The sequence below is a fragment of the Peromyscus californicus genome, unplaced genomic scaffold (assembly GCF_007827085.1).
Source record: "Peromyscus californicus insignis strain IS unplaced genomic scaffold, ASM782708v3 Scaffold_7__1_contigs__length_154581171, whole genome shotgun sequence".
In the NCBI taxonomy this organism is placed as follows: Eukaryota; Metazoa; Chordata; class Mammalia; order Rodentia; family Cricetidae; genus Peromyscus; species Peromyscus californicus.
The window spans coordinates 105476645-105496380 of NW_026294595.1; the positions used below are offsets into that span (position 1 = coordinate 105476645).

General features: G+C 44.2%; 1 protein-coding gene across 3 annotated transcripts in view; it reads right to left on the reverse strand.

Annotated features, from left to right (window-relative positions):
* The window catches only part of Dnaaf9 (dynein axonemal assembly factor 9), a 143062-nt gene that overhangs the window by 47554 nt on the left and 75772 nt on the right, over window positions 1-19736 (reverse strand). For all 3 annotated transcript variants that reach the window (XM_052724534.1, XM_052724533.1, XM_052724535.1), the window contains exons 19-21: window positions 18478-18528; window positions 17195-17282; window positions 1142-1245 (exon numbers count right to left, since the gene is read on the reverse strand). In XM_052724534.1, the coding sequence (XP_052580494.1) occupies window positions 1142-1245; window positions 17195-17282; window positions 18478-18528 (243 nt within the window). The remainder of the gene's footprint in view (window positions 1-1141; window positions 1246-17194; window positions 17283-18477; window positions 18529-19736) is intronic.

A 19736-nucleotide genomic window follows, 5' to 3' on the forward strand; every position in this document is an offset into this window, starting at 1 on the left:
CACTGTAAAGCAGGCTGGTCTCAAACTCAAGAGATCCACTTGCCTTTGCCTCCCAAATGCTGTGTGTGATTAAAGGCATGTGCTACCACTGCCTAGTTGATGTTAGAAGGCTATTTATAAGAGCTAACATCAAAACTCTTGGGATGGAAAGATGGCTCAGTGATTGAACAGTGTTTGCTGTGCTTCCAGAGAATCCTAGTTCAGTTCCCTACAACCCATGTTAGACAGTTTATTACCATCTGTAATTCTAGCACCAAGGGATCCAATGCCCTCTCCTGGCTTTCATAGGCAACTGCACTCATGTGCACATACCCACATACAGCCACATTAATTCTTAAAAATTAAAAAAAACCAAAACCCTCTCTTATCGAATAAGGCCATCCAATCTGCCTAGCTGATGTGCCCACATTTCTGAACAGCTTTTAGGACAGTGGATTTCTGCTGAAAAACGGTTGGATCTGCTGAGCCATCTAGCCAAATCACTTCACTCCACCTCTGTTCTAGCTGCCAAACAGCCTTTGAGGCTGAGACCAGACAAAGTGGAAGGCCCACCCTGTACTCCACTGTTGCACTGAGAGAGACTGGCTATGCTCTGGCCAGTGAGCACAGGATGAGGGAAACTCAGACCCACCACCTTCTCCCTAAGGGGAAGAGTAATACTGGTGTAGACTGGTAAACAATGATGGTTCTTAGGGGACCATGTTTGTAAAGATAAGAGGTTAAACTTGAGTGTGTGAGAGGGAGGTATTAAACTCTCATGGAGAAAGTGAGCAATATTTACCTTTTGCTGCACATACAATTCTTTCCTGTTTATGGGATATGTTAGAGTCCCATCAATACCACAGGATGAACCTTCCAGTTCTGAAGTGTGAGCCTTGGGCTTATGTGAGGAGCCACTTGAGGTCTTTTTTAGCTATTTTCTACTGTCTTTAGGATGACTGACTTGGGCATGGGGCTGGCTCTTCTGACCCAGGCCTTATTAGCAAAGCATAGAAGTGTTCTGAGAGTATGCAGGCCTCGTCACCCTGCTGGCCTGCTTCAATGGCTTCTGTGGTTCCTGACATCCTGTCACATGGTAATGGAGAAGGGAAAATGAAATGTATTTTAGAGCATCAAAGCCAGGGGTTGAAAAACCACATACCCCATCATAGAAGGAAATAGAATTCATGTGATCCTTGGAAATGATGATACTTCCATGATGACGGTGAGAAAACAGAAGGCCGCCAGAGAAGAAATGCACATTGCCTAGAAGAAAAAGAGTGCTGGTCAGAGCTGGAGTGATAGATTCTTGGGCCAGATTTCAGTGTCTTTCTTCTTCTTCTTCTTCTTCTTCTTCTTTTTTTTTTTTTTCCAGAGCTGAGGATCGAACCCAGGGCCTTGCGCTTAGCTAGGCAAGCGCTCTACCACTGAGCTAAATCCCCAACCCCCCAGTGTCCTTCTTGAAGGTACTAGAGAGATGATGTGACCTTCCTGGAAGGAAAGGAGATATTCTAAAGAGAGACACTTATGCCCCAACTATTGGAACAATGGATCCCAAAGAATTAAAATTTCCCAAGTAATCTCATGCTGGGCAAGAAAAAGTCTGCAGTACTGACACCAGTCAGAGAAGGAAACTGCCTCCCAGGAAGAGATTTCACACACTCTGAGAACTTATCCAGCAGGCAGGCTAGACCAGAGCTGAGACAATGGTAAACCCATGACAAGTGGGATAGCACTGTGATCAGGACTGTCAATCAAGCACTCTTTTGCCTTCTCTAGTTACCTTCTATTTATCTTCTCTTTTTGTTCTTTGAGGCAGGGTTCCTCTGTGTAGCCCTTGCTGTCCTGGAATTCTATGTAGACTAGGTTGGCCTTGAACTCAGAGATCCAACCTGCCTCTGTCTCCCAAGTGCTGTGATTAAAGGCATGTGCCACAATGTCTGGTTTCTTGTTCACTATTTAAACCTAAACCTCGGGATCAAAATGTAGCTCAATCCTCAGTGCCTCATAAAACTGGATGTAGTGTTGGTCCATGCCTATAATCCCAGGACTCAGAAGGCAAAAGCAGAATGATTAGGGAGTTCAACATCATCTTTGGCTATACAGTAAACAGAGGCCAGCTTGGACCACATAATAAATGAAAAGACAACTAAACTAGTAAGTTTAAAAAACAGCGCTCTCTCTCTCTCTCTCTCTCTCTCTCTCTCTCTCTCTCTCTCTCTCTCCCCCCTTTCCTCCCTCCCCCGCCCTCTAACAAAACCAATGAAACAGAAAACCAAAATACCACCTTGAACAGAACCAGGAACATAGACTTGGGCATCACTGTACTCCATGATTTGTCCCTTTTTCTAATGAGACCATATGGGATCCATCTCTATTCTCTGCTTTTTGCTACTACCTGTCTCTTTAATTGGTGTGTTGGGGTAGGTGGCCTAGCCTGGCTTGTGTGGTAGCTTGCTGTGTCCTTGAGAGCAAGGGAAAGAAAAAAAAAATGAGGACATTGAATATGAATGAACCTGACCTATCGCTCCTGCAACCCACTCCCTGATTAGCAAGAGACCTTAAAAGGACAGAGAGGCTGCTATATAGTTTATTCTCTCCCAAAATGCTTATGGGAGACCTTGCTACATTCCCAAGTGGCTATCCCTTCCTCCACATCTGGGTCATCTTTTTTTTGTTGTTGTTTTTTTCTCTGTGTAGCTTTGCACCTTTCCTGGAACTCACTTGGTGGCCCAGGCTGGCCTCGAACTCACAGAGATCTGCCTGCCTCTGCCTCCGGAGTGCTGGGATTAAAGGCATATGCCACCACTGCCTGGCCCTGGGTCATCTTTAAAATATCACCTTTATTGGTTATTTAAACAACCAATAAAATTGTAAGTTCAATTACATAGGAGACTGTAAGAAATATTTTTAAAAAAATCAGGCTTTTTATTATACACTGTAAAACCCTTATGGAAAGGGATTCAAATCTTTTTATCTTTCCCTGGTAAGGTCAAATGTTTTAATCCTCCAACCGGGTAAAGTCTTTGTTTAGGGTTAGACAAAGGCCTGCTGCATTTTCAGAACCTAAGTCACTTCAATGTCGGACTCCTCCCCCTTTCCTTCATTTCTCTTCCGATGACTCGTTAAAAATTAGCCAATCTCCAGCAGTTAACTCTGCAGCTCACACACAATTGAGCCTGTACAATAATGAGTATTCAGAGATGGGTAATACCTGGGGGGCGCTCACCAACCTAAGACAGAGCGCCTGTGTGGCCTGGGCAGGCGTCTCCATGATGGGTAAGGTGACCTGCTGACGTCCCACGCAACCTAAGTCAGAAGCTCATTTTTTAGTAAAAGGGGGACCTGTAGGGCCCTGGCCATTTTGGGTAACTGTTGCTTTGCTTGCTGACCTTGACCTTGATATCCTCCCTATGCTAATTCCCTGCTGGGTTCCACCCTCCTGAATGCTTAAGGGAAGCTCCCTGTCTGTGTATCCTGCATAATGGGGGTTAACAGCTTAGATGCAAGATTGTAAAACATCGGTAGCAAACTTCTGCCCTCTGGGAATCTCCCACTGTGCTGTAAGCCTGTATTTAAGACCTCCTCCCTCTTTCAATAAAAGGCATTCAGCATTAAAAAAATAAATAAAATAAAATAAAATCCTTTATAAGACTAAAAAAAAAAAATTAGCCAATCTCAAAAGGCTCTGAGGTTAGTCTTTTGAGACATACCACCTGTGTTAGAATAAAAAGCAAGCAACGTCCTGTCCCAGTGTGTGGCTAGCCTGGTTTGGGCTACTTACTTTGTGTGACACCCAGAATATTTTTTGCTTCTGGCAGAAACAAAGAAGCAAGCCACAGGAAAGCACTGTTTCACTGAATTTGTTGCTGAATCCCCATTCCACCCCCTGTAAGACTCTGAATGACATGGTCAGGATAACTCGGAGCTGTTTTCTGAAGATGTCCTGACTCCTCACTGGGGCTGCAGAGACCAGGCTTTCACCCAATGACTCCAGTAGCAGTAACTGGACACCACTATCGGGTATACTTATGTAACTGCATGCTGATCCTTCTGCTGGGGGAGGCTCAGATAACCTGCAGAGCCTCAAATGGAGAAAGGAAGCACATAAGAGCTCAAACAGAGAAGAAGCACATACAGTTTCTGCAGAAGGATGCGGAAAAAAAGAGTGACTGTGGCAGCTCAGAAAACGCCTATAATTCCTGCATTCTGGAGCTGCGGTAGGAGGACTGCCAGGCGTTTAAGGCTAGCCTGGGCAACATATGAGTACAAAGCTAGCTAGGGCTACATAGAACGATGTCTCTGAAAAACCGAAAGGAAAAAAAAAAACCCAAAACAACAAGCATACAAACTGTCAGTTGATGTGGAGAAGCAACATTCACAGTCCCTTACTGGGCATCTTCAGAGGATAGATCTTAAAATAATTTGATATATCTGCTCCATTTGTGAAAAAAAAAATTAAAAAATCTCCCTCACCTTGTAAAATCTGTATGCAAATCTTTTAATCTCCACCACCTGGTAAAATTTCCTTACACAAAGCTCCCTCCGCATTCCCAGAACTTGATAGAACTTGTCCCCTCCCCCTTTTCTATCATTTCCTTTGTGCTGATTTCTTTTAAATTAGCCAATCTTGAAAGACTGTGAGGTTGGATTCCAGCCAATCAGAAGACACAGTGACCACCTGTGTTAGAATAACAACCAAGTATGCTTCCTGTTAGGTCTCAAACCCTGGACAAGCCTCACTCAGTACCTGTGGCTCCTCCCAGTACTCCTTCCCCCTTCCGGACCCTAAACCTCTCCCTCCCAGGACTGGACACCCACTTCCCTTCCCCCAGCCTGATCTATAACTCAGCCATTCTGGCTAGCCTGGGCTGCCTCTCTCGGTTGGTGGCTGCTCTCTTGCTTTACCTCTCCTCATGGTCTGGGTTAGTCCACTAGCCGTGTTCAGCAGGGGCTCTTCCTCCATCTCCACACTCTAGGAGGAGTCATGGCTTTCTTTAGCTCATTTTTTTCACTTACTTCCTAGCCCAGTTTGGTTCTGTACATCCTTTTTACAAAAAGATATTGCCTTGCCAAGTTGTTTTTGCTTTCTTTGTGTGGTCCTTTATGCTACCTTGGGATTAGTCTCTGTTTCTAACGCATTGGTGAGCTCATAAATTCTCTTTGTCCAGGTTTGGCAGGAGTTAGCTCAACCCTAAAGAGATCATATTGCTCATCTAAGGCCCAAGAAGACATAATGGGTACAGTTATTTTACAAGACCTAATAGATGCTTTTTTCCCCTCTTTTCCTTTCTTTTGTTTTTAGATTTATTTTATTTGATGTGTATGACTATTTTGCCTTCATGGCTGTATGTGTACCACATGCATGCTAGTGCCCACAGACGTCAGAAGGGAGGGTCAAATATCCTAGACCTGGGTTACAGATGGTTATAAGCCATCATGTGGGTGGTTATTGCTCTAGTCCCTGGAAACTTTCTTTTTGAATTTTTTCTTTTATTTTTATTTGATGTGTATGAGTGCTTGCCTGTATGTATGTGTGTACACCACATGTGTGCAGTGGCTGAGGAAGCCAGAAGAGGGTGTTAGATGCCCTGGGACTGGAGTTACAGATGACTGTGAATGTGGGTGCTGAGAATTGAACCCAAGTCCTCTTTGATATTTCAGTAGACTAAAGTAGAAGAGACAAATTATTAGATACTGATTTATTGACTTATTTAGTGATTTACTTAAAGCATTACTTGCACTGCTCATTTCCAAGCATGACTTCATTTGTTACCTAGAACAGAGTGACCTAGAGAAATAGCTGAAACAGTGGGTCACTGCCCTTAACAACCTGACCACAAAAGCTTCAAGCTGACACCAGTCAACTAATACATACACCTTAAGAAAAGAAAACAACAACAACAAAACAAGGATTCCAACTCAGGTAAGGCAAAATTCCTGTCTTATGAATGAAGCTTTAAGTAAGACCGAGACGTCAGGTGTGGCGGCACACACCTTTAATTCCAGCACTCAGGAAGCAGAGGCAGGGGGTTCTCTTGTGAGTTCTAGGTCAGCCTGGTCTAGAGAAGTGAGTACTAGGTCAGCTAGGACTACCTAGTGAGGCTCTGTCTCAACAAAAGAAAACAAAACAAAACGCCTAACCGAACAAAAGAGTCAGATGAAAGCGTAAGGTAAAGAGACAATGATTGGTGACTGAGCTACAGCAACAGCCCCTCATCGGCAGGGCCTTTGGGGGCCACTGTGCCGGGGCCTGCCCAAGTCAATGGTTATAATCATATTCTATATGTTCAAGAATCTGGAGGAACTACATTTGCTGGGTATATGAAGGATAATTTTTAAAAGATTCAAAATGAACTTTTAGAGATGAAAAATACAGAAATACATACCAGGAAAGATCAGTGGCATTATGCAAGGCACAAGAAAAGAATGTCAGAGTTCAAACCTCTGGGTTCCACAAACTAGTTCAGGTGGAGAATAGCCGGGCAGTGGTGGCACACGTCTTTAATCCCAGCACTTGGAAGGCAGAGGCAGGCGGATCTCTGTGAGTTCGAGGCCAACCTGGGCTACAGAGTGAGTTCCAGGAAAGGCGCAAAGCTACACAGAGAAACCCTGTCTTGAGAAAAAAAAAAAGAGGGAGAGAGAGAGAGAGAATAGCTTTGAAAACAAAGGCCGTGCTGCTACAAAAGGAGAGAGACCGAGTGACTGGGCCTGCAGTGGTCACATCTGTTCTTAAGACACAGACAAACTTTCTGGTCATCACTCTGTGATAAACACAGGCTAACAGCCATTTAGATAGTATTTACATGGCACCAAATGACCTAGAGATGATTTCAAGTACAGGAGCTGTTTACAGTACAGAAGTTGTATGCAGGTACGATCCACTTTATTTACGGCACTTAAGCTTCAACAGATTTTGATGAAGATAGAGGTTTTCTTTTTTTTGGGGGGGGCATGTTTCAAGACAGAGTTTCTCTGTGTAACAGCTCTGGCTGTCCTGGAACTCTCTTTGTAGACCAGGCTGGCCTCAAACTCACAGAGATCTGCCTGCCTCTACCTCCAGAGTGCTAGGATTAAAGGCGTATACCATCACACCTGGCTAGAACACAGAGGGTTCTAGAACCAATACATGAGATGGAAAAATGGACAGACACAGAAACAGGTACTATATGTTGTATGACATGTGGTGTGTGCACCACCACCGCCAGGCTTTCTGTACCTTCACAGTAAGCCTACTCTTCGAAAGTGTTTGCTTTTGGAGACAGTATTCTACTCTCAGGGGAGTACTGGAGATCAAGCTTGGTAGGCCAGACACTAATCCAGCAGAGGAGAACACCTTACCCCCACTACTACCTTGAATTTGCAAACATTTCCAATGAAAGAATAGAGTAATTAAAAAATATCAACAAAACACCAGATATACAAGTACCAATGCCAAAACACAAGAAACAGAAAAACCAAGGCCAAAGGACCCCTCCAAAATTACTAATCCTGGTAATGAAGGAACTGGATGAAACTTCTAAGAATCCAAAAGACTGATTAAAAATATGTTCAAAGAAATCAAAGTGAAAACAAATGAACTCCTGAATAAATTCAAAGAAAACACAAATAAAGCTGAATGAAATAAATAAAATCAATATAGTATAGGAACATGGAACTCAATCAAAAGAAATACTGAAAAAAATCAAATTAAAAATGAAAAATTCAGGCAGAGCCAGGCGGATCTCTGTGAGTTCGAGGCCAGCCTGGGCTACCAAGTGAGTTCCAGGAAAGGCGCAAAGCTACACAGAGAAACCCTGTCTCAAAAAACAAAACAAAAAAAAAAAAAAAAAAATGAAAAATTCACTGGGTGAAGTGGCGCACACCTTTATTCCCAGCACTAGAGAAGCAGAGGCAGGCAGATCTCTGTGAGTTCGAGGCCAGCCTGGCCTACAAAGAAAGTTCCAGGACAGTCAGGGATGTTATACAGAGAAACCCTGTTTCAAAAAACAAAACAAAACAAACAAAAAAGAAAAATTCAGTAATTCAAACAAAAAAATTCTATGGAAAGTCTTGGCAGTAGAGTGAATCAAGAGAATGATGGGAAATCAGGACTTGAAAACAAGATGAAGAGATTGAGACATAAATAAAGACCAATTAATTAGAAAGCATAATCCTCACGGTGAGGCAGAGACTGTAGGATCTCTGTGAGTTTAAGGCCAGTGTGGTCTACATTGTGAGTTTCAGGCTGGCCAGGGCTACATAGTGAGACTCTGTCACAAAAAATGAAAACAAACCCAAAATTAACCAACAACCAAACCCCAGGAGAATGAGATCCAGAGAGCTAACTCTTCCTTTACAGCCCTTTGTGTACACAAGAGAGGCCGTTTTTGGCATAAGGAGCCAAGAAAAGCAGCCTCAAAACAACCCACCACCTGTACTTTGCTTTTGGACTTCCTAGCCTCTAGGATTATTATTTAAGTTACTCAGTCTAGAATGTAGTAGAAATCTAACTTAAGACAATGTGGTATTTTCTCAAGGACAAACTGAATAATGGCACAGAACAGAGGGGCCAAATAAATAGACTTGACTTATAAGAACCACTGGCACTTGCAGATCAGTGGGGAAAGAATCTTTTAGTCAAAGATTGTTGTTGGGACAGGTGCTTATATCTCTTTATTTTAAATTGGCCTCTTATCACATACCACTTTCAAAGGTCAATCCAAGCAGAAAAAAAGACTTCAGAGTTAGAGGAAGGTCTAAAGGAAACTCAGAAATGAGCTATAGGAGGATTTCTGGCGGTTAGATGAAAGCCAGCATTCCTCAGGAACTTATGAAGCTGGTTTCCCTCTACCAAAAGGAGCCATTACCCTTACCTCTGGCAGAAGGGGCAAATGTCTACCTGTGGTGCCTATCAGCACATCAAAGTGCACGCTGGCCTCCAGGCTTCCTCAGCATCACAAGGACCTGGTACACATTTCAAAGTCCACAACAGCATCCTAGCCCTTCTCACCTCCTTCCTACCCTAAACTCCCTCCAGCTCCAGGCCTTCCCTTCCAGCTACTCACTGTCCTTATTACCCTGCTATTCTCATTATGCTTTCTCTCTGCTCGGCTCCTGCTTCTCTCACTGTGTTTTCTCTGTTCTCTGTGCCCTGCTATTCTCTCTCTCACAGATAGCCCTGGCCATGTCCAGTCTGCTGTCCACGTTCAGTCTACTTCTTTTTCTCTCTGCTTTGGACTTTTCTAGATGCCTCTGGCTGTTCTCTCTCTCCCTCCCTCCCTCCCTCCCTCCCTCCCTCTCTCTCTCTCTGTCTCTGTCTCTCTGTCTCTCTCTCTGTCTCTCTCTCTCTGTCTCTCTCTCTCTCTGTCTCTCTGTCTCTGTCTCTCTCTCTCTCTCTCTCTCTCTCTCTCTCTCTCTCTCTCTCTCTCAAATCTACAATAAAAACTTTCACTTTAACCACACAATGGAATGGTCATATCCTCAGTTTATAAACTTAGGAGACTTTAACATGAAGTCAGTCTGCCTCTGCCTCCCTCTCCTCTGGAAAAGGTTATGTAGAGGTAGCCCAGGTTGTTCCAGAACTCATAATCGTTTATCATAGCCTCCAAACTGCTACAATCACAGGTGTGCACAACTATATCTATTTAAAACTTTTTCTGCTTTCAAAAATATTATGAATAGGCCTAGGGATGTAGCTCAGTGGTAGAGCACTTATATGCAGAACACTCTGGGTTTAATCCCAATATACAAAACAAAAAAAATGCCATAAATAAAAATCAAAGATGGTGGTATAGCTTACCACTTGCCAATCATTAGCAAGGCTCTGGGTTCAATCCCTAGCACCCTCTTTCCTCCCTCTAAAGGGAAAAATTAGTCCAGCTAAAAAGTGTCATTTAAAAAAAAAAAATAGCCGGGCAGTGGTGGCACATGCCTTTAATCCCAGCACTCAGGAGGCAGGTGGATCTCTGTGAGTTCGAGGCCATCCTGGTGTACAGAGTGAGATCCAGGACAGGCACTAAAACGACACAGAGAAATCCTGTCTTGAAACAAACAAACAAACAAACAAAAAACCCAAAAGCCAAAAAATAAAGATATACCACAAGGTTAAAAAAATATTACCAAATATAATCTGACAAAAAATTAGTCCTCCAAATCTATAAATAATTCCTAAAAGTAAGCAAGGAATTTCTAAAAGAAACTGAAGACACAAGCACAGCCAATGAGAATGTAGTCAATGCTCACTAACAATCAGAGACACACAAAGTTACTGACAGTACAGCACAACATTCACCCCGAACGCCAGAACTCTGCACCCTACTCATCAAAGCATGCCTTGGTACAAGCTCTCCAAGAACAGTCTAGTCTCTTGGATGAAGGTTGTGTGGGCAACATCCTAATCCCCACATCTTGCTGCTCTGTATCAAATTCTGGAGAGATTGGGATTTCTGTAACTAAAAAGAGGCATGTAAGAATTCTAAGAACTGGCCAGTCATGGTGGTTCACACCTTTAATCCCAGCACCAGGGAGGCAGACTCTGTGAGTTCAAGGCCAGCTACCACCACCACTCCCCACCCTGCCACAAAAACTCCCCACTGTACTGCTGCAATAGTAACAAACAAAAGAAACCTATAAACAAAACAAAGGATCATCAAAAATAAAAACGAGGAGCTGGAAAGATGGCTCAGAGGTTAGGAACACTTTCAGAGAACTTGAGTTCAACTTCCAGTACCCACATGTCAGCTCACAACATTGGTAACTCCAGTTCCAGAGGATCTGATACCTTTTTCCAGCCTCCCTGGGCATTAGGCATCCACATGGTGCACAGACATACATGTAGCCAAACATTTATACACATAAAATAAAAATGTAATGCCTTATTTACATATGAAGGAGTACTTGGAGCTATGAAAATCAATGAACTATATGAATACAACTGTGACAGGTGAAAGTTTTAAATCTAAATTGAGTCACTTTATATCAACCCTTCCAAAAGGTAAATAATGTCAAATTATGAAGGAAGGACTTTTACACCTGACTGCTTGGTAGTGGCTATCACAGAAGAGTGCCAGAACCTGAGCTCCTAGAGTCCACTGCAACCTTAATAAAAAGTCCTTCTAAAAGGAATCTACCCAGCAACTGTCTGTTCGACCTTGAACTGACACCAGTTTGTGATTAATCATCAACGCCACAGCTGGCTTCAGAATATCTGATGTAATCTTCCTCATTTTTGTCTTTAAACATGTTCCCTTGTCTCAGCCTCCTTGGACACCCTAGCAGTCTGCTGTGCCAGCACATCACTGTGACAGCAAGTTCTGCTATTCTCACTGCTGTGCTGTTCCCAGATAACACAATCTGGACAAACTATAGAAGCATAACACCAAACCCAAAAGCAAGCTCCAGGTCAGCACACACAGTGTGATTTTATTTGGGTTAAGTTAAAAACAGAACATGTTTAAGGATATGGGTCTATGAGTCTAAAGCAAGTTTTAAGGATTAGGTACTGGGCAGCCTGCCTGGCCAAGGATAGCAGGGCCAGAAGACAAGGGCACATGAAGGACAGAGTGAAGGGAAAGCTGAATAGCAAGCAGCCTCAGGACAGTAAAAGCCCCTGGCTAGGGAAGGGAGGAAGTACTGGAGCTGGAAGCAGCTCCTGGGGAGGACGTGCTATTCTCAGTCCTAAGTACTCTGGAGGGAAGTCATCTGGCGGAACTGCTGTCTAGATCTGGTGTCCTGCAGATGCTGCTCCAACTCAGACCACAACCATAGGCGAGTGTTCCCCTTCAACAGAGCTCAGGATTTGACCAATCACGATGAGGAGCTCAAGATAAATACTGTTAGGGATGGAGACACACCAATTTCAAACTCATCCTCTTCCAATTAGAGGCAGATTTTAAGACACTAACAACATTTGAGTATCAAGGCCTTTCATCTTTGCAATTCCCCCCTGCAAAGCCTGAGAAAAGCCCTAGGCACTTTGTGTTATTTTCCTTTAAGAGAGCCTCCTCTAGCAGGATAGAAGTATATGCCTATGATCTCCTGAGGCATCTCAAGTAACAGAGTGTGTTCAAGGCCAGTCTGGGAAACTTGGCAGGACCCTGTATCAAAGTAAAAATCAGCAGTACTACAAACCAGGGCACACAGCTTAGTGAAGGGGTTCCTGCCTAGCACTGTAAGGCTTTTCGGGTCAAGCTCTATACCACAAAGGGGTAGTCTTAAATGGCACCAATCTAAAGCTCAGTTAAGCCCTTAATTTTAACATGGTAACATGCTTAATACACAGAGTAGGGAGACTTGTTAACATTTTCTGCTTCTATAGATTGTTCTGCAGCATGAACTGTGTAAACTTAGGTAAATGTGAAATGGAAGTTTTTTAGGGGGGAAGGAAGGCTGAAAGAGGACTTCACTATCCAGCCTTGGCTTGAATTTACTATGTGAACAGGTTAGCCCTGAAATGGTGACCCTCTTACCTCAATTTTCCAAGTGTTGGGAGCACAAGAGTGTGGGATTACAAACATATGCCACCATACCCAGTTTAGGTTTAAGATCTGAAAATGATGTGACCGGGTTGGGGAGTGGCTCAGTGGTGGAGTGTTTGCCTAGATACAGAAGAACTAGAGTTGTGTAGAACATAAACAATGTGACTAATAAGGACCCAGAAATTTCTAGTTGTGCTCTTCATTCTTAGGCAGAGACTAGATACATTAAATCTTGTTGGGTAACACGATACAATGCAAAATCAGTTTTCTAATAAGGCTCTTTGCTGAGAAGGTACAAACTAATTTTGGCACATATCCCTATGAATATTAAAAATGGATCAAATATGACATTAAACAACACCTCTCTATTACATCTATAGCTTGCTTTGAAAACACTACACAAGGCCTGGAGATGTAGTTCAGCTGGAAGACTGGTTGTCTAGCATACATGAAACCTTTGGGTCACAGCATGGTGGCACATACCTACATCCCAGTTCTTGGGAAATAAATGTAAGAGGGGCAGCAGTTCACTCATTCTTAGCTATATAGCAAGTATGAGGCCAGTCTGGGCTAAGTAAGACACTGTTTCAAAAAACCCAGCAGAGCAGAAATAGGTGGATATCTGTGAATTTGAAGCCAGCCTGGGCTACACAGTGAGTTCCAGATGAGCCAAGAATACATAATGAGTCCCTGTCCCCCAAAACAAAACAAAAAAAAAACAAAACGACCCAGGGCTTGGGAAGTAGTTGAGTGATATAAAGCTTGCCCAGCGTTCATAGAGCTTTGGGTTCAACCTCACCCCACCCCCAATCAAAACAACATGTTATACAATGTGAGTGTAGTAGCACACATCTGTATCATCAACATGTGGGAGGCAAAGGTAGGAAGACCTCTAGTTTGAGACCACCCTGGGAGACAGGAGACCCTCTTTCAAACCCAAACAACCCCAATACTCCCTAGACATGATCTTGCTCCAAGGTTAGCACTATAGTCACATGACATGACTTCCACAATGCCCCTGACTCCCAGGGCTTCAGCAACAGGACTTGGAGGAGCAGAAATGAAGGGCACAGCACAACTCCCCAGCATTCACAGGTTGAAACCACAGCTCTGTGGGCTTTGTCTTCTGTGTGAACGGGAATGATGAACCAATGATCTAAGAACAGGGAGAGGAATTTGCCACCAGCTAAAATATTTTCACTAAGAACAAACCATCCAGAAAGAGGATTTGCTTTGTAGAGCTGAGGAATTTGTGAGGTCAAAGTTCAAACTCCACAGAAACGCTATCTGTATCCAACAGCAAAGAACAGGACACACAAGAAAATGTTATCTGTGGGGCTGGGGTCACAGCTCAGTAGCATAGCATTTGCCTAGCGTGCATGAGGTCAGATCCCCAGCCAATCTGTCTATCTCCCAGACACCCCCCCCCCCCCCCGCCCGCCAGAGAGAGAGAGAGAGAGAGAGAGAGAGAGAGAGAGAGAGAGAGAGAGACAGACAGACAGACAGACAGACAGACAGACACACACACACTCTTATTCTGAGGAAACCAAAAAGGAGCAGGGAAATGAATTCCATGAAATCCACTTAAGACCAGTATGTTTTCAAGAATTTTTCCATCAGCAAAAACACAGCCCACACTGAAAGGACAGACTATGAAAATGAAAGAAGGATGCCGAACTCCCAGAATGCCACTGGCATGAAGCAGGTGCACGAAACGATGAAGCTACAAAGTAAGGTCTGCCTTCTGTGGAAAATGGAAGGCTGAGAGACTGTGGCCCAGAGTGAAATGTAGAGCTCTGAAGGCTGGGATGGCAAGATGGCTCAGTGGTAAAGGAGGTTGCTGCCAAGTCTGATAATTTGAATATAATCTCCAGAACCTATGTGGTGGATGGAGAGAACTGACCCCCCTAAGGTGTCCTCTGACCAGCAATGAACGCTGTGGCATGTGCACAGTCATGCACACACACACAACAAATGTTCAAAGCCAGAGAGTCCTGGGACCCAAGGGGGCAGAGTTGAGACACATGGGGAATTATTTCTAGGTCCTCAGTCCTAAGGAAGGAACCACAGAGGTGTGGGGAAAAGAGCCTAGAAGGAAAAACTAACAGCTCAGAGGGCAGAGCTGAGAACCACAAGGAACAATCCTCAGGTCTTGACAATAATCAAAGACCTAGAATTTGACCACCTGACTAGACACCCCCACACCCGTGTAGTGGGTACTAAACCAAGGCAGCTGAACTCAGAGCATGCTGGGCAAGCACTATGTCACTGAGCGACATCCCAAGAATTATTTTATTTTATGTATATGGAGTTTGGTCTCTCTGTACGTCAGTGCACCATATGTGCGCCGTGAATACCCTTGGAGGCCAGAAGAGGGCATGAGACCCCTGGGAACTGGAATTACAGACAGTTGGGAGCCACTACGTGGGTGGTGGAAATTGAACCCAGGTCCTCTAGAAGAGTGGCCACCGAGCCATCTCTCTTGCCCTTACTTTTATTGAGACGGAGTTTCACTAAGTTGCTCAGGGGCTAGTCAGGAACTTGAGACCCTCTTGCCTCACCCTCCTAAGGCTGAGATTAAAGGCGTGGACCACTAGACTCGGCTTGCTTGTCCAGCTAGACTTTAAGGCTGCTTTAGGTTGGTGACCTCTTCTCCCTGATCAACCCTCCCTCCTCTGAACCTGAAGTGCAGGTTATCCCTGACTAGTTCTGTCTTGTCTACTGGGAGAGCAAGGAACAAGTAGTTAGTTCTTCAGTTTCATAAATCCACAAAGAAAACCTGCATTTCAGACCTGTACTTGACTACCGTCTTGATCCTGATCTATACACGGCTCAGGTGTGTCCAGCCTGTTCCCACTGCAGCACAACTGCTATCTGTAAAGGCCATACCTGAGAACCATACAATCAAGTCCCTGGAGCCCATGAAATGTGCAAAAAGAAAAGTCTCAATGTTTGCACTAACTTCATGAGTCTGTGTTGGGCTATGTTCACAGCTCTCCTGTGTCACATGATGCCCCATGCACCACAGGCTGGACATGGCTAGATCTGTTCTGTTTTTAAAAAATAAGGTTTTTCGGCCTGGCAGTGGTGGCAAGTGCCTTTAACCCCAGCACTCGGGAGGCAGAGGCAGGCAGATCTCTGTGAGTTTGAGACCAGCCTGGTCTACAAAGTGAGTTCCAGGACAGTCAGGGCTGTTACACAGAGAAATTCTGCCTCAGAAAAACTAACTAACTAACTAACTAACTAACTAACTAACTAACTAACCAACCAACTAACTAAATAAGGTTTTTGATTGTTTTTTTTTTTTTTTTCTCTCTCTCTGTCTTGTTTTCTATACAGGGTTTCTCTGTGTAGTTCTGGCTGCCCTGGAACTCACTCTGCAGACCAGGATGGCCTCAAACTCAGAGATCTACCTGCCTCTGTCTCCCTTGGATTAAAGGTGTGTGCTACCAACCACCTAGCTAAGGATTTATTTCATTTTTATTTATGTCTATGTGTCAGTATGTGCATCTGAGCACAGGAGCCCTTGGAGGCCAAAGGTACTGGATTTCTCTGGAGTTAGAAGGGGTTGTGAGTCATCTGACATGGGTACTGGGAATAGAACTTGGGTCCTCTGTAAGAGCAGTAAAGCACTCTTAACTGCTGAGCCATCTCTCCAGTCCCTGGAGATGATCTTGATGATGGGATTTGGAATATCTGAGCCCACGATATTTAAGACATTAACTGTTGCCATAAAGGGGTGAGATGCTTGCAAGGGTGACTATATTTTGCATAAAGAAAATAGTGTGAATCACAGAAGCTGGAGGGCACACTGATGCGAGAAAGATTCAACACAAAGTCCACTATTGTTGTGGAGGGTCCAAGGGAGGGTCTGAGTCCAGTCTCCACCTACCAGGAGGCATAAAATGGGGGCTTCATCCTATAAACAAAAGGAAGTGGTGGACCAACAATTTAGATAGACTCTTCCCCCAGAGCCTCTAGAAATGAGAATCAGGTCTGGTTGATCTTTGATTTGGGCCTCATTACACCTTGAACTACACAAGCCTGCCTGGTGTTCTTCTAAGACGATTTGATTAATAGTCCTGTAGGGTATCAAACTCACTGTGTAGTCCAGGCTGCCTTTAACACATGGTCAGAGCTCATGCCTCCGCCCCCATCCCCATACTAGGATTACACTCATGTGCCACTTGGTCCTGTTTGCCTAGGCTTTTGACTTGCAAAACTTGGAGTTAATAATGAGGCGTGTTATTATTTTTTTTCTTCTTCAAGACAGGGTTTCTCTATGTAGCTCTGGCTGTCCTGGAACTCACTCTGTAGACCAGGATGGCCTCGAACTCACAGAGATCCACCTGTCTCTGCCTCCTCAATGCTGGGATTAAAGGTATTAAAGGTGAGCACCACCACTGCTCAGCAAGGTGCTGTTTTAAAACATGAAATCAGTAACAGTTTGTGACACAGGAGAAAACTGTAGGTCTGTGGCTCTATGCTGGAAGAGCTGCCACTCTGGCCACCCCGAGAACAAAGCAATGGCAGCAGAAAGCGGGCCACGTGCAGTTCTGGTACAGACCCATGCTCGTGAAGCCAGCACAAGCTTCCTTATCTATAAAGTAGTCGAGCCAAAGGGAAACGGCTCAGGCAAACACTTCCATGCCAGCACATCTTTTCAGAGAGCAGGTGTATTGTTAACCACAACACTGTGCTAACGCCTGCAAACAAGGGACTGGGACACAGCCAAGAACACAGTCACAGCTGCTTACCTTCCTCAGGCCTGGACTGTGGACTGTTGGAATAAAGATACGCTCCTTTTCCTCCTGTTAGCAATGTGCCCAAGAAACACTCGTCCCCCTTTAAAAACATTAGCAACAAAAATCTGGTGATTTACAGCATAAAAACTCACAGAATCACAGCTCTTATCCATTTAGTCAGTTAAAAGGTGAGTCAGATTTGAATATACCAAACATATACCATGTGCTTTGGCATCACCTGGCGTATTACCAACATTGTGAGGGTTTTTTTTTTTGTGACAAAGTCTCACTGTAGTCCAGGCTGGCCTGGAACTTGCAGTGATCCTCCTGCCTGAGCTTCCTGACTATAGTGACGATAGGTGTGTACTGCCTATCACACCTGGCTTCTGTACCCTCCTTGTGGTGGTCTTGTTCCAGTTGACTGATGTCTGTGTAAAAGAAGTCACCTTCTCTTTGGCCTAACACCTTACCATCTCAGCTTCTGTGTAGGTCAATTTGGATCTGCTTCTAATAGTGCTCAGGACAGGTTGGGGGAGATTAGACAGCTCCATGGTAGGGGTGCTTGCCTAGACTGCTCAAGGCTTTGGATCTGATCCTGCATGCTGACTTAAAAAATATACAGGGAGATTTTTAAAAACACTAAAAGTCTAGGTAGAATCCTTCACTTTGGCCTCTGTAAGCATTTTCTTCCCTCAGAGGCCTAACAGGAAGTGGAAAATGCTAACAGGAATCGAAGACGAAAAGTACAAACTCTTTTTTGCTTAGCAGTTAAGAGGAGATATTTTTAAAAAATAATTAAAAAAACTTTATGTATTATGTGAGTGTTTTGTCTACATGTATGTTTGTGTACCATATGTATGCTTGGTGCCCTTGGAGGCCAGCAGAGGGCATAGGATTCCCTGGGAGTTGTTATAGATGGTTGTGAGCCACCCTGTGCCTTCTGAAGAGCAGCCAGTGCCCTTGACTGCTGAGCTCCAGCCCCGAGGTGAAGTATTTTATCATCACAAATTGCTTACATTTGAGCCATCTTACAGAAATATTTACTTCACGTACACGAGTGCTTTGCCTGTATGCACGTATGTGTACCACCTGTGTATCTGGTACCCAGGGAGGCCAGAAGAGGCACAGAATCCCTTGGAAGCGGAGTATGAACAATTATGACACCACGTGGGTGCTGGGAACCCAACCCAGGTCCTCTGCAAGAGCGGCAAGTGGTCTTAACTGCTGAGCCATCTCTCCAGCCCCCATCTCATGTTAATAATGATGCAATCACTGGGAGCAAAAATGCTGCTTACCCTTGTTGCTTGCAGGGTTTTCTCAGACAATTTTATTTCATTTTCTTCTACCTGTATCCAATGGAAATGAAGAATTTTCAATTTAGTGCTTCAAGGATAGAACCCTGCTGTTTCTCCCTAGGTGTTCTTCTACCACATCCAATCCTCTCAGGCCCTCACATACTGGCAAAGATGCTGCTGGTCATCAGACCTCAGGCATGGGGCCAAGGTGGATTTTCCTGCTAGAGCCTCAGGCCCAGCTAATGAGCCTCAGATACATGGAGAGGAAGCATAATCTCCACTTGCATTTCACAGTAGAGAGAAAACCACTGCATAACGAGTGGGAACATACTGAAGTATTTCCAGAGTGTACTGTAAGGCAGGGTCTCTCTAGGTAGCCCCAGCTGGTCTGGAACTATGTAGACCAGACTAGCTTCAAACTCTTAAGAGTTCTGCCTGCCTCTGCCTAGTGAGTGTTGGGATTAAAGGTGTGTGCCTGGCCAGAGTGCACCTTATTTAGACATACATGCTAGAGTATGACACTTTGTTCTCCCCTATCTACATCAGAACTGCAGAAACAGATTCTAAAATAGGTACCAAGACACTGTCTTTTAAAGGCAGGCCTTACTCAGTCCAGGTAGCTCTAGAATTCACTATGTAATGCTATACAATCCTGGTGAGCCTCAGACCTGTAATCCTCTGGCTCCAGCCTTCAGGGGTGGGCTGACAAGTATGTACTACCATGCCTGTTCATGGTATGTAAACTGTGTGTGTGTGTTGTGTTTAATCTCAAATGACTTAGATTTAATTACTAGAAGCAAACTATATGTAGAGCTTTCAATAAATAAGAGTTATATGGCTGGATAGCAGTTGTGCACGCCTTTCATCCCAGCACTTGGGAGGCAGAGATAGGCGGAACTCTATGAGTTTGAGGCCAACCTGGTCTACAGAGCAAGTTCCAGGACAGAGTTATATGTCAGTGCCCTCTGCAAACTGAGACTTCCCTTCAACCTGGTCCTTTTCTAACAAAGATATCTGCGGTCCTCCTGAATACAGTTCAGGAAAAGGAAACTGTAGGTTGTGTGTGTTGAAGTCAACTAACCTACCACTCACTCCTGGCCAGCATTTGGAATTTTGCTTTACAAGCTTGTCTCTGGTCACTGTCCTTATTTTTGTGGTCTGAGATGCTGTCATCAAGGAATTCATGTATCCCTACAGTACTTAACTGTTAAATACAGATTCCCTGCTGACACATTTTCTATGTCCCAAAACACTCTTCT